The sequence below is a fragment of the Capra hircus genome, chromosome 14 (genome assembly GCF_001704415.2).
Source record: "Capra hircus breed San Clemente chromosome 14, ASM170441v1, whole genome shotgun sequence".
Taxonomy (NCBI): domain Eukaryota; kingdom Metazoa; phylum Chordata; class Mammalia; order Artiodactyla; family Bovidae; genus Capra; species Capra hircus.
Window position 1 is genome coordinate 8,293,935 of NC_030821.1, and position 15,722 is coordinate 8,309,656.

Consider the following 15,722-nt stretch of genomic DNA (forward strand, 5'->3'; position numbering starts at 1 on the left):
CGAAAAGATGCTTCCGTCGTTTTTTTGGTTGGCATTAAATACTGCGTTCTTCCCAGATCTGAGAAAGAAATGTTTGCAGTCTCATCTGAAATCAGAGGCAAGGACTCTCTCAAGGTTATTTTTCAATCTCTGACTGTAATTATGGGCGTCAGGAGACAACATGGGTGAGGGGAAGAAAACTACGTTGCTCATAGACGGGACCAGAGGAGAGGCTTCCAGGCGAGAGGGCCTGCGGACCAAGAGTGAGGCGGCTGAGGGGAAATTTCCTCACAGAAAATCCTTCCAAACCCTGGCTGGTCAGGGACGCGGAGAGAAGACGCACTGAGCGCCCCGGGCTCCTTTCCCACTCGCAGGCCGTCGCGGGTGCCGCGCCGGCCCAGGACACGCGGTCGGAGCTCCCCGCGGCGGCGACCTCAGGCGGACGCGCGGGAAAGCCCCCGGCTCGGCGTCCGCCCGCTGACGTCACTGGAGCGTCTGAGGAGGCGGAGCTCCGAGCGGCGGGCAGGGGCTGCCGCGCCCTGGACGGCCGGATCGGCGAGAGGGAGCCCGTCACCGGAGCGCCTCGTCGCCTCGGCGTTAACCTGTCTCCAGAGGGAGTTCGCTCGGGCCCTGGATAAGGAGCGTGGCGCGGGCCGCCTCGGGGATGAACGGCCTCGCGACCTAGTGTGCTGCCCGCGCCGGGGCGGAGCTGCGGGCGCGGCGGGCACTTCCGGGAGCGGCCGGCGGCCGGAGGGCCGGCACGGCCCGCCGCCATGAGCGCGGAGGCCGTCTGCAGCGCCTTGCCCGCCATCCCGTACCACAAGCTCGCCGACCTGCGCTTCCTGAGCCGCGGCGCGTCCGGCACCGTGTCGTCCGCCCGCCACGCCGACTGGCGCGTTCAGGTGGCCGTGAAGCACCTGCACATCCACAGCCCGCTGCTCGACAGGTAGGGCCGCGGCGCTGCCCCTCTCTCTGGCTCTCACCCCGGGCACACGGGCTCTGGAGCCCCGACGACGGTGACCGCCTCCCCTCGAAGCGGCCCTTCAAAGCTTAGGCTCACCTGGGGGAAACGGCCGGCTTCTCTGGAGATGCCGCAATCTCGCTTCTTGTCACTGCTTTGTTATTTTTTTCCTAGGCTTCCTTTCTCCAGACACCAGAGCCAGCAATCACAGCCCAACTCTAAACGTCCTCTCTATTGAAATTCAGTTGTGTTCGTTTTTTTCTTTTGAAGTCTAACTCTAGGGTCGCATCGCCCAGTGGGTAGCTCTTAGCCACACATAGCTGTTGAGCGCTGAAAATACGGCTCTCTGAACTGATAAGTGTTGTTAGTGGGAAATACACGCTAGATTTTTAGCACTTACTTTCAAAACTTGTAATATCTCATGTATAATTTTATATGATATGCTTAGATGGTATCTTTTGATATGTTGTGATAAATATATTGGTAAAGTTCACTTTGCATATTTCTTTCTACCTCTTTTTTTAAGTGGCTACATGAAAATTTCAAATTGTGTATGTGGGTCACATGGTTTTATTGACCAGCACTGCTGTAGAATCTGGGACGTTTTGCTTTGGGCTTTTTGTGGTGGCTTTTGGTTTACTACATGTAGTCAGAGAAGTTTAGACATCAAACTCAACTCAATTTAGTTTCTCCTCACTCTCACGGGAAAGGAAGTCTGTCTCTGGAGGAAACTTGTGTAATTTTTACTAACAATAAACTGGAATCAGAAGACTGTTAAATGACAACTTTTGAATGCCTCTCCCATTGAACAATTTTAGTGCACTATCCAGATTTCATGGGAGGGCTAGCATTAGTTTCTGTTTCCAGAAAAACCTTTCAACTTTATGTATTGGTAAGTGAGTTTAGTCACTAGTCTGTTTTCCTTCCGGTAGAAATCTTAACTATGCAGTCCATGGGATTCTCTGGGGCAGAATACTGGAGTGGGTAGCCGTTCCCTTCTCCAGGTGATCTTCCCCCTCAGGAATCGAACCCAGGTCTTCCCCCTATATCATATAAGTGAAAATACATCATGCTAGTTGCCTGATTTATGGCAGAAAGTGAGGAGGAACTAAAAAGCCTCTTGATGAAAGTGAAAGTGGAGAGTGAAAAAGCTGGCTTAAAGCTCAACATTCAGAAAATGAAGATCATGGCATCTGGTCCCATCACTTCATGGGAAACAGTGGAAACAGTGTCAGACTTTATTTTGGGGGGCTCCAAAATCACTGCAGATGGTGACTGCAGCCATGAAATTAATTACTCCTTGGAAGAAAAGTTATGACCAACCTAGACAACATATTAAAAAGCAGAGACATTACTTTGCCAACCAAGGTCCCTCTAGTCAAGGCTGTCGTTTCTCCAGTGGTCATGTATGGATGTGAGAGTTGGACTGTGAAGAAAGCTGAGCGCCGAAGAATTGATGCTTTTGAGCTGTGGTGTTGGAGAAGACTCTTGAGAGTCCCTTGGACTGCAAGGATATCCAACCAGTGCATTCTGAAGATCAGCCCTGGGATTTCTTTGGAAGGAATGATGCAAAAGCTGAAACTCCAGTACTTTGGCAACCTCATGCAAAGAGTTGACTCATTGGAAAAGACTCTGATGCTGGGAGGGATTGGGGGCAGGAGGAGAAGGGGACGACAGAGGATGAGATGGCTGGATGGCATCACGGACTCGATGGATGAGAGTCTGAGTGAACTCCGGGAGTTGGTGTTGGACAGGGAGGCCTGGCGTGCTCCAATTCACTGGGTTACAAAGAGTCGGACCCGACGGAGCGATGGAACTGAACTGAACTGAGATGCCTGATTAGCTGTCAGTATCCAACAGCAGTTAAATTCCTCAGTTTCAGCCCTGCTAATGCTATTGACTTTCATCTGCCTGTGGTTTTTTTTCCTTCTCTTGCTGTCAGGCTTGGATGGGCAAGGTCCCACAGTAAGTTTGAGATACCTCTAGGGATTGCTTCCATTTTTTGTGTACCATAATTCAGATTTAGTGATATACAGGATATGTTTACCCTAGGTCTTGAATTCTGTGTAGCAAGTATGGGGCAATACGAGTATGTGTATGTATATGTAGTCAACTTTGAAGGGTGGTAATTGGCTAGAGAGGGTGGATGTATTTTAGAATCAACTTAAAATATATGAAAATCGAGCAGTTATGGACTCATTAGGTATTTTAAAGCAGATTGATCTTCCCATTTTGGATGCTGCTTCTCAAGATTTTAATTTACCTAAGTTTTGTGCCATTTGGAGCCAAGAAATGATGGGGGAGTTCACTTTCCATGTTCATTAACAATTTTCATAATCCAAAATTCCTGCCAAATTGGGTAGGAAATTAATTCTGCCTTCAAAGAAGCCTTAAGGACCAAGGCAACACTCTGGCATTACTGCATCATGTATTTCCTCCTACTTGTTACCTAGAATGTTAACATCAGCTGTGTTTATGACGTCTGAGCATAGGACTGGATATGCAGTTGACTCGCAGGATGTTTGTGTCCTCACTTACGAAGTGGGAATAACAAATACATGTACTTCTTGGGCTTTCGTGTGGATAATGTTTGCATTGTTCTTTGAAAGGAAAGAAAAATAAGTTTATGTGCTATTACATGTTCTTATTTTAGTGATTGGTGAGTCATTCTCTATAACCTGACTTCTGCCCAATGAATGGACCTTCCCCAACAATCTCCCAGCTCCTTATGAGTATGTGAGTTTGACTGGTTGTTCAAACACCTTGTGTAAACAGTTTAACTGTTTTGTGACTGAAATTTTCTATTTTGCCAATATGTCTGTAGAAGCTGTATTTTATGTTTCTTTCTTTTTTTTTTTTTTAATATATTGGGTTGGCCAACAAGTTCATTCAGATTTTTCTGCAAGATGGCGTGGAAAAACCCAAATGAACTTTTTGGCCAACTCAATAAAAACCTATTTTTAAACTGCTGTAGCTTATTCTGTTTTCCCACTTTCTCATTCTTTTCAAAATATAACTTCAGGAATTTTCCTTCTCTGATTAAGCAGTGATAGGGAAAAACAAAGGTGTTAGAACCCACAATTGCAATTCAAATCTGACTCCAACCCTCCACTTATTATTAACATGACCATTAGAAAATTATTCATTTATCTAAGCCCAGTGTGGCACCCCACTCCAGTACTCTTGCCTGGAGAATCCCATGGACGGAGGAGCCTGGTGGGCTGCAGTCCATGGGGTCACTAAGAGTCGGACACAACTGAGCAGCTTCATTTTCACTTTCACTTTCATTCATTGGAAAAGGAAATGGCAACCACTCCAGTGTTCTTGCCTGGAGAATCCCAGGGATGGGGGAGCCTGGTGGGCTGCCATCTATGGGGTCACACAGAGCAGGACACGACTGAAGCAACTTAGTAGCAGCAGTGCTCTCATAGGGATAATAAAACCAACTTTAGTAAAGTGACTGATACATAGTAGGATCACAAGAGAAGGAAGAATGCCTCATACTCCTAATGGGAGGAGGAATTAGAATGTTAAGTATCACCAAGATTTCCCCTAGCATGCCCTCTCTATAATTCTCAGGGTATCTAGGAACCTTCAGGTCAGTCCTGTGTTTTCCCTGCAAAGGTGCTACTCTGTAACTGTCTTGTTGATCTACCTTTCTTAAGGCAAATACAGACCTGTTTCAATTTAGGAAACAAATTTAATTAAACCTGGTCTCACAGACAGGTATAATTGGTTGCCTCACAGTTTGGGTTCTAAGCGTCTGAAGAACAGGAAGAAGGATAGAGGCTCTTTATGTATTTTTGTAACGCTTGAATTTAGAAACATGTAAATATATTACCTATTCAAAACATGGATGGCTAAGATATTTTTGCTTTATTTTGTTTATTGTTTGTTTTTAAAAGGAAGCCTTAATAGTCTGGTCTGGAATGTGTTTTTCAGCAGCCATTCATCAAGATCTTGGGTGGTTTAAACAGAAGCATCCAGAAAAATTATACATTATATGCAAGATAACAGTTAAATGAACTTCTTTTAAATAAGCTTTATAATGGAAGCATAACATCTGTATAGAAAAACACAAATATGATTGTTTAGCATGATATCACAAAGTGAAGATAACTACAGTCACCACCCACATAAATAACTATATCCCTTCTTAGTCATTACTCGTCATCCTTCCCAAGGGTAAATACCATCCTGAATTCTAACACCAAAGATTAGACTTGATAGTGGTTAGCCTTTAAATAAATTGAATACATAATGTATCTTTAGTTTCTGGCTTCTCTTATCTAACATTGTAAGATTTATCCATGTTGTTACCTGGAGCAGGTAACATTCATTCATTCATTTTCATTGCTATAAAATGTTCAGTATTCTACTTTGTGTTAGTCACTCAGTTGTGCCTGACTCTTTCGCGACCCCATGGACTGCAATCCACCAGGTTCCTCTGTCCATGAGATATTCCAGGCAAGGATACTGGAGTGGCTTGCCATTTCCTTCTCCAGGGGATCTTCCCAACCCAGGGATCGAACCCGGGTCTTCTGCACTACAGGCAAATTCTTTACCGGCTGAGCTACAAGGGAAGATAACACATTTATTTATCCATTCCATTGTTGATAGAGATGTTTCCATTCTTTGGCTGTTAGGATGAGAGCTTCTGTGAACATTGTTGTGTGTGTCTTTTGGTGTACACATGTGTGCATTTGCATTGTATTCTCTTATTATGCCTAGTAAACAACTTGAGGAATTTTTTGGTCCCTGAAGCTTCAGCCTTAGTGGTTTTGGAGGTTTTAGTACTTAAGGGAGGAGTGTTTCCTAGGAAACTTGGTTTCAGTGAATTAAAAGTGGGCATGGCTTGCTGGCAGGATTTTTTCCTGTCATTAACCAGTGCAGGTGGGGGGAACATTACTGACGGAGGAGGAAGATTCCTTTTTTAAGAGGGGGATCTTGGATTGCTGTTGCACAGTGGAGTAAGTCCCTGGAGAAGGAAATGGCAACCCTCTCCAGTATTCTTGCCAGGAAAATCCCATGGATAGAGAAGCTGGTTGGATGAGCCACAGTCCATGGGGTCACAAAAGAGTCGGACACGGCTAAGTGACTAAACAACAGTCATCATCTCTTGCCAAATAGCTTCTACTAGAGAGTGAAAGTGAAAGTCACTCAGTCGTGTTCGATTCTTTGCAACCCCATGGTCTCTACAGTCCATGGATTTCTCCAGGCCAGAATACTAGAGTGGGTAGCCTTTAGTGCAGTATGTTATAGTTCCTTAATAAGGTATGTTATACTCCCTTAATCAATAAAGTCAGTCAGTCATCACAGCCTGGGCATTCTATTCAGCTAATGTTTTTCTTCCCATTTCCACTGCAACCTTTATAGCTTCAGACCCTCATTGCTTCACATTTTTTGTTGTTGTTTTGCTTTTTTTAATTAATTTTATTGGAGTAATAGTTACTTTACAATGTTGTATTTTTTCTGTACTGCAGACTGAATCATCTATGTATGTATATGTGTGTGTGTCTATGTATATATATATGTCTCCCCTCTTTTTTGGATTTCCTTCCCATTTAGGTTACCATAGAGCACTGAGTAGAGTTCCCTAAAGTATACAGCAGGTTCTCATTAGTTATCTACTTTACCCATAGAATCAATAATGTACATATGTCAGTCCTTATCTTCCAGTTCATTCCACCACCCCCTTTCCCGCCTTGGTGTCCAATGTTTGTTGTCTGTGTCTCAATTTCTATTTTGCAAATAAGATCCTCTATACTATTATTCTAGAATCTACATATATGCATTAATATACGATATTTGTTTTTCTCTTTCTGACTTAACTTCACTCTGTATGACAGTCTCTAGGTCCATCCGCGTTTCTGCAAATGATCCAATTTAGTTCTTTTTTATGGCTGAGTAACAATTTTCCATTGTATGTATGTACCACATCTTCCTTATCCATTCATCTGTAGATGAATATCTGGGTTGCTTCCATATTTTGGCTCTTGTAAATAGTGCTGCTGTGAATGTTGGGGTGCATTTATCTTTTGGAATTATAGCCTTTCTCTGGGTATATGCCCAGTAGTGGCATTCCTGGGTCATACAGCAGTTCTATTTTTAATTTTTGAAGGAATCTCCATACTGTTCACCATAGGGCTTTATCAATTTACATTCCCACCAACAGTGCAAGAGAGTTCCCTTTCTCCACACCCTCTCCAGCATTTATTGTTCGTAGATTTGTCTTTTAATGATGGTCATTCTGATGGGTATGAGTGATGTCTCATTATAGTTTTGATTTTCACATCTCTAATAACTAATGATGCTGAGCATCTTTTCAGGTGATTGTTGGCCCTGTGTATGCCTTCTTTGGAGAAGTGTCTATTTAGGTATTCCACCCAGTTTTTGATTGGGTTGTTTATGGGGTTTTTTGTTGTTTTTTTTTTTAACTTGAACTGTTTGTATGTTTTGGAGGTTAATTCCTTGTCAGTTACTTCATTTGCCAGTATTTTTTCCCATTCTGAGGGAGAAAATATTGGCAGATATTTCCTTGTTTGTCTTGTTTATGATGTCCTTTGCTGTGCAAAAACTTTTAAGTTCAATTGTGGCTCAGCAGTAAAGAATTTGCCTCCAATACAGGAGATGTAGGTTCGATCCCTGGGTCGGGAAGATTCCCCTGGAGGAGGAAATAGAAACCCACTCTGCTATTCTAGCAGGAAAATCCCATGGACAGAGGAGCCTGGCGGGCTGCAGTCCATAGGGTGGCAAAGAAACAGACACAACTGAGCAAATGAGCTTGTGTGCACATAATAAGCACAGATCCCATTTGTTAATTTTGGTTTTTATTGACGTTACTCTAGGAGATGGGTCAGCAAAGATCCTACTATGATTTATGTCAAAGAATGTTCTGCCTATATTTTCCTCCAAGAATTTTTCAGTGTCTGGCCTTCATTCAGGTCTTTAATTCATTTTGAGTTTATCTTTGTGTATGGCATTAGAGTTCTAATTTCATTCTTTTACAAGTAGCCGTCCAGTTTTCCCAGCACTACGTACTGAGAATGTCTTCATTGTATATTCTTGCCTCTTTAGTCATAAATTTGGTGACTGTATGTGCATTAATTTGTTTCTGGGCTTTCTGTCCTATCCCATTGGTCTGTATTTCCACTTTTGTACCAGTACCATACTGTCTCGATGACAGTAGCTTTGTACTATAATCTGAGGTCAGCAAGCCTGATTCCTCCAGCTCCATTTTTCTTTCTCAAGGTTGTTTTGGGCTATTTGGGATCTTTTGTATTTTCTACGAATTGTAAAATTTTCTGTTCTAGTTCAATGAAAAATGCCATTGATAATTTGATAAGGGTTACATTGAATCTGTAGATTGCTCTTGGTAGTATAGTCATTTCACAATATTGATGCTTCCAATCCAAGAACGTGGTGAATCTCTCCGTATGTTCATATCTTTGATGTCTTTCCTGAATGTCTTTCAGTTTTCTGTGTACAGATCTTTTGCTTCCTTAGGTAGATTTATACCTAGGTATTTTATTCTTTTTGTTGCAATAGTAAATGATATTGTTTCCTTAATTTCTCTTTCTGATCTTTCTTTGTTAGTGTATCAGAATGCAAGAAATATCTGTTTTAATTTCGTATCCTGCAACTTTAGTAAATTCACTGATGAGCTCTAGTAGTTTTCTGGTGGCATCTTTAGGATTTTCTATGTAAAGTATCATTGTCATCTGCAAACAGTGACAGTTTTACGTCTTCTTTTCCAATTTGGATTCCTTTTGTTTCCTTTCCTTTTCTGATTGCTGTAGCTAGGACTTCTGAAACTATGCTGAATAATAGTATTGAGAGTGGACACCCTTGTCTTGTTCCTGATCTGAGAGGAAATTCTTTCAGTTTTTCACCATTGAGAATATTTGCTGTAGGTTTGTCATATATGGCCTTTATAATGTTGAGGTAGGTTCCCTCTGTGCTCACTTTCTGGAGAGTTTTTATCATAAATAGGTGTTAAATTTTGTCCAAAGTTTTCTCTGCATCTATTGAGATGATCATGTGATTTTTATTCAGTTTGTTAATATGGTTTGTCATATTCACTGATTTGCATATATTGAAGAATCCTTGCATCCCAGGGATATATCCCACTTGATCATGGTGTATGAAGCTTTCAGTGTGTTGTTGTATTTGGTTTGTTAATATTTGGTTGAGGATTTTTGCGTCTGTGTTCATCAGTAGTACGGGCAAGAATACTGGAGTGGCTTGCCATTTCTTCCTCCAGGGGATCTTCCTGACCCAGGGTTTGAACTGAGTCTCTTATGTCTCCTGCGTTGGCAGGCAGGTTGTTTACCATGAGCGCCACCTGGGAAGCCCACTAGTCATTGGAAATGTGCAAGTCAAGATCATGATGAGTATGTATGTTTCTTAAAAAGGTTTCTGGACAGCTTGAGATCACAGACTGTATTTTTTTAATCTAATTTTGTATTTACTTGACATGTACACACTGCTTTATTGATTTACCTTTGGTTGGGCTAGGTCTTTGTTGCTGCACATGGACCTTGTCTATTTGCAGGGAGTCGGGGCTATTCTAGTTGTGGCACATGGGCTTCTCATTGCGGTGGCCTCTCTCCTTGTGGAGCATAGACTCTAGGTGTGCTGGCTTAAGGAGTTGTGGCACAGGGGCTCGTTAGTTGTGTCTCCAGGGCCCTGGAACACGCAGGCTTCAGTCAGTCATTATGGCCCGTGGGCTTCGTTGCTCCATGGCATGTGAAATCGTCCCAGACCAGGGACTGAATGCATGTCCCCGGCCTTGGCAGGCAGATTCTTATCCACTGCACTGCCAGGGAACTCACCAAACTATGTTTTGTTTTGTTTTGTTTTGTTTTGTTTTAACTTAATTGTCTCCATAGGGCTGAGCACTGTGGCTTACTCATAATGAAAGTTCAACACATTTCTTTTATGAATGAATAAGGAAATAAATCTGGAACCCAGAGTTAGCCCAGGAATGTTATAAGCATTTATCTCTTCTCAGTGTTCTTTTTCTGAGTTCCAGCCTATAATTTCTGAGTAGTATCAACCCTTATGCAACTATTATCATCGAGTCATTAAAATCTACAACATTTAAGTGTTTTAATATTCAGGATATTTAGAAAATTTTTACATGGTATGCAACAGTAAAATTTAATGTAACAGTCTAATAAAATTTTATCATTTTAATAAAACAAACTTAAGTAATTAGTTCAAGCACCTATTGTTTTAATACAAATAGACTTTATAAACAAACACTGTGTTCTTTCCCTTTCCTAGGAAAAGTACAGTTTTAATCTATGTGTAGCACTTCTTTCTGTCAGTGGTTTATATATATTATTTTGGTCTCTAAACAGACCTATGGAATATGTAGGGTAGATATTATCCCTCCTTTAAATGTGAAAAAACTAAGAAAAGTTGCCTAATTTACATGAGGTCATAAGCTAATGAATGAATGAAAAAATCCAAAATTAATTAATATTATGGACATGATAATTGTGTATTTTTCATTATTTTGAAATAATTATGCTTTTTTTTTTCCTTTAGTGAAAGAAATGATGTCTTAAGAGAAGCTGAAATTTTACACAAAGCTCGATTTAGTTACATTCTTCCAATTTTGGGAATTTGCAATGAGCCTGAATTTTTGGGAATAGTTACCGAATACATGCCAAATGGATCATTAAACGAGCTCCTACATAGAGTAAGTACTATACATTTTCAGTGGCTAGAATTCTATTAGTTAACCTATAAAGTGCTTTGGTTTTACATGTGAGCCAAAATAATGATGACAAACAGTTGCAGTGGTAAAATTTCACGATTTCTGGCTGCTTCTGTGTTAAAAGTACTGTGCAGCCAGACTCTGCGTTCTAGCCGCCTCGGTTATGCTGCTTAGGTTCCTGAGGCTTACGCTGAATTCCAGTGCCCGCAGGTCAGGGTGTGTGGGAGAGGAGCAGGAGAGAGGAAAGACAGACTCTGCACGCTGCGCAGTGTAGTGTTGGCTGAAGCCAGCTTTTATTTTATGTTAAAGACAATTTAGTATTCTAATTAAATGTTAGTAGTATCAGTTCACAAAGTTCTGAATTAATAGGCCAAATTATCTATCTCTGACTATCAAATACCTGAGTTTTTCCAATAATACGCAATGGCATGAGCCGTATTACCTTTTTCTCAAGGTACCAATTACTCTGTCTTCAACTATGAAAGCCATTAGTAAACAACTTTGAGGAGGTGAGGTCCTTATTCTCAAAATGTGTGTATTCATCTACTGCTGTTTGCTTGACCTTAAGATTATCTCTAGCCCACAGTTTCCCTCAAGAAATATTTTTTAATACCTGGGTCTGTTTTGTGAAGGTTGCTTTAGTTAAAACTGAGTAGTAACATAATCTATAAAATCCAGTCACTGAACACTCCTAAATTCCGGTGCATCACAATGTTCTATAAGCACATGAGGGAGCATGGGTGCCCCATCACCACTCATGGAGTGACTTCCTCTTTATTTTAGGATGCAACACATTCTGTTTGTGACGGCAGGATCTAAAACAAGGGCAGAGTAAAGTGACTAGTGTCAGTGCGTAAGATTTGTGTAACCAACACAGCAATTAAGATACAAAACACAATTTCCTTTTTTTGAATGAATGTAAACATAGATCCTAATGTTTTCCTCCCATACCCCAGCACCCCAGTAGATAGTCTGGTACCAAAATTTGCAGCCTATTAGAAATTCTAGAGCCTCCTAAGGGGCATTGCTAATTTCTAGAAGGAATCATAAAATACAGGTTGAGCACTCATCTACCTTCTTCCCCAATGATTGTCTACTTCTTCTGAGTATGTTCATCTTCCTGGGAAGCTGTATTAATATTTAAGTTAGGAAAGCATTTAAGAAAATTCAGGTGATTATTACTTGTAAGTACCAGGAAGTAAAGGCATTACATTTGTAATGTTTCTATATTATACATGGAATGCCAAAGTAGGAAGTTAAGAAATACGCAGAATAACAGGCAAGATTGGCCTTGGAATACAAAATGGAGCAGGGCAAAGGCTAAGAGAGTTTTGTCAAAAGAACATGCTGGTCGTAGCAAACAGCCTTTTCCAACAACCCAAGAGACAACTCTACACATGGACATCACCGGATGGTCAATATCAAAAAAAGATTATGTTCTTTGTGGCCAAGGGTGGAGAAGCTCTATACAGTCAGCCAAACAAGACCTGGAGCTGACTGTGGCACAGATCACGAGCTCCTTATTGCAAGATTCAGACTTAAATTGAAGAAAGTAGGGAAAACCACTAGGCCATTCAGATATAACCTAAATCAAATCCATTATGTTTATACCGTGGAGGTGATGAACAGATTCAAGGGATTAGGTCTGGTAGACAGAGTGCCTGAACAACTATAAACAGAGGTTCGTAACATAGTACAGGAGGCAATAACAAAGCCATCTCCAAAAGGATGCAGGAAGGCAAAGTGGTTGTCCAAGGAGGCTTTACAAATAGCTGAGGAAGAAGAGAAATGAAAGGCAAAGAAGAAAGGGAAAGATACACCCAGCTGAATGTAGAGTTCCAGAGAATAGCAAGGAGAGATAAGAAGGCCTTCTTAAATGAACAGTAGAATGGGAAAGACTAGAAATCTCTTCAAGAAAATTGGAGATGTCAAGGGAAACATTTCATGCAAGGATGGCACAATAAAGGACAGAAATGGCAAGGAGCTAACAGAAGCAGAAGAGATTAAGAAGAGGTGGCCAGAGTATACAGAACTACACAAAAAAAGATCTTAAAGACCTGGATAACCATGATGGTGTGGTCACTCACCTAGAGCCAGACATCTTGGAGTATGAAGTCAAGTGGGCCTTAAGAAGCGTTACTGTGAACAAACCTAGTGGAGGTGATGGAATACCAGCTGAGCTATTTAGAATCCTAACAGATGATGCTGTTAAAGTGCTGCACTCAATATATCAGCAAATTTGGAAAATGCGTAGTGTCCACAAGACTGGAAAAGGTCAGTTTTCATTCCAGTGTCAAAGACAGGCAATGCCAAAGAATGTTCAAACTACCATACAACTGTGCTCATTTCACATGCTAGCAAGGATATGCTCAAAATCCTTCAAGGTTTTTGCAAACTGGCTAGGTTTTAGCAGTATGTGAACCAAGAGCTTATAAGTATACAAGCTGTATTTAGTAAAGGAAGAAGAACCAGAGATCAAATTACCAAAATTCACTGGATCATGCAGAAAGCAAGGGAATTCCAGAAAAACATCTCTGTTTCATTGACTATGCTAAAGCCTTTCAATGTGTGGATCACAACAAACTGGAAAATTCTTAAAGAGGATGGGAGTCATCAGACCACCTTACCTGTTTCCTGAGAAACCTGTATGTGGGTCAAGAGGCAACATTTGGAACCAATCATGGAAAAACTGACTAGTTCCAAATTGGGAAAGGAATACAACAAAGTTGTATATTGTCACCCTGCTTATTTAACTTCTGTGCAGAGTACATCATGTGAAGTGCTGAGCTGGATGAATCACAAGCTGGAATCAAGATTGCTGGGAGAAAAATCAACAACCTCAGACGTGCAGATGATATCACCCTAATGGCAGAAAGTGAAGAGGAACTAAAGAGCCTCTTGATGAGAGTTGAAAAGGTGAGTGAAAAAGCTAGCTTGGAACTCAATATTGTAAAAACTAAGATCATGGCATCCGGTCCAATCACTTCATAGCAAATACAAGGGAAAAAAGTAAAAGCAGTGATGGATTTTATTTTCTTGGACTCCAAAACTCACTGTGGACTGTAACTGCAACCATGAAATTGAAAGACACTTACTCCTTGAAAGGAAGGCTATGACAAACTTACCGTATTAAAAGGCAGAGACATCACTTTGCTACAAAGGTCCGTGTAATCAAAGCTATAGTTTTTCCAGTAGTCACATAGGGATGTAAGAGTTGGACTATAAGAAGGGTGGGCGCCAAAGAATTGATGCTTTCGAACTGTGGTGCTGGAGAAGACTCTTGAGAGTCCCTCAGACAGCAAGAAGATCAATTCAGTAAATCCTAAAAGAAATCAACCCTGAGTACTCATTGGAAGGACCAGTGCTGAAGCTGAAGCTCAAATACTTTGACCATCTGATGGGAAGAGCCGACTCATAGGCAAAGACCCTGATGCCGGGAAAGATTGAAGGCAAAAGAAGGGGATGGCAGAAGATGAGATGATTAGATAATATCAACAACTCAGTGGCCATGAATTTGACTGCAAACTCCAGGAGATAATAGAAAACAGAGGCAACTGGCATGCTGCAGTCCATGGGATCACAAGTAGTGGGACATGACTTAGCAACTGAACAACAACCTGGAACGAGAAGACATGTCAAGTATAAATATATGTGTCTGGGTATTGCAGATGAAAGTAAGCTATCTCAACTGGAGAGAGACCCCATACCATGTAGGACATTGCCAGTATATACTAAAAGGAAATATTAGTACTGTAAAGTCATTATTTTCTCATAAGGAAAATGAGATCCAAGGATATTAAAGAATGTCAGATAGATACTATATAATAAAATGTATATTTTGCCCTATAACTTAGTTATACTAGATATTTAGTTTATACTGTTCCTCATGGAATATTTCATTTTCAAAGTGGAAATAAATTTGGCCATTGATTTTGGTTTTATTTATTTTCATATATATGAAGAAAATCGAATATCCTGATGTTCCTTGGCCATTGAGATTTCGTATTCTGCATGAGATTGCTCTAGGTGTAAACTACCTGCACAATATGAATCCTCCTCTACTTCACCATGACCTGAAGACTCAAAACATCTTACTGGATAATGAATTTCATGTTAAGGTAATTACTGTTTTTCAAAAAAGCTTATCTGCATCCTTGTGTTTAATAGTTTTAAAGACTTTTTAGTTAATTTTTGTACCTTGCCAATTTAATATCTCTGCCTTTTCTGTGGCCCCTAATTCAGTGCCACTTCTTCCTGCTGCAATGGGCTAGTTATTCCTAGACTACAGATATTCAGAAAACTATGGTTCAGATACAGAGTCATTATATTCTTAATTTAAATTGTTAAGTATACCTTTATTTGCTTTTTATTTTGAAATTATTAGAGATTCTTAGGTGGTTGCAAAGTAAAGAAGTCTCATGTACCCTTAACCCATTTTCTACCAGTGGTTACATCATATATAATTATAGTACCATTTCAAGGCCAGGAATTTGACATTGGTACAGTACACATGTGTAGTTTGTAGTTCTGTTTCACTTTATGTGGTGTAAATTTCTGTGACTATTACAGCAGACAAGATATAGCACTAGTCTATCACAGCAAAGATACCACTCCCACTATCCCTTTATAGGCATGTTCACCTTCCCTCCATCATCCCTAACCGCTGTCACCCAGTAATCTGCTTTTCTTTTCTATAATTTTGTTGTTTTGACAATGGAATCATACAGGGTATGATATTTTGAGATCGGCTTTGTTTATTTAGCATAAGGCCTTTGAGATCCATTTGAGTCTTTGCTTGTGTTGAGTTGTTTTCTTTTTCATTGGTGAATAATATTCCATGGTGTGGGTGTACTAGAGTTGTTTAACCATTCACTTATTGAGAGAGATTTGGTTATTTTTAGCCTTTGGCAGTTAAAATAAAGCTCCATTGAATAGTCCTATACAACTTTTTGAACAAACGTAAGTTTTTATTCCTCTGAGATAAATGCCCAAGAGTTTTAACTGCATGGTCATATGGTAAAGTATGTTTAGGTTTCTAAGAAGCTGCCTATTTTC

General features: G+C 40.6%; 1 protein-coding gene across 1 annotated transcript in view; it reads left to right on the forward strand.

Annotated features, from left to right (window-relative positions):
- Positions 491–15,722, forward strand: part of RIPK2 (receptor interacting serine/threonine kinase 2) — a 33,413-nt gene continuing 18,181 nt past the window's right edge. Inside the window, exons 1-3 of the mRNA XM_018058185.1 lie at positions 491–925; positions 10,496–10,649; positions 14,630–14,785. Coding sequence (XP_017913674.1) covers positions 753–925; positions 10,496–10,649; positions 14,630–14,785 — 483 coding nt within the window. The 5' untranslated portion in view covers positions 491–752. The remainder of the gene's footprint in view (positions 926–10,495; positions 10,650–14,629; positions 14,786–15,722) is intronic.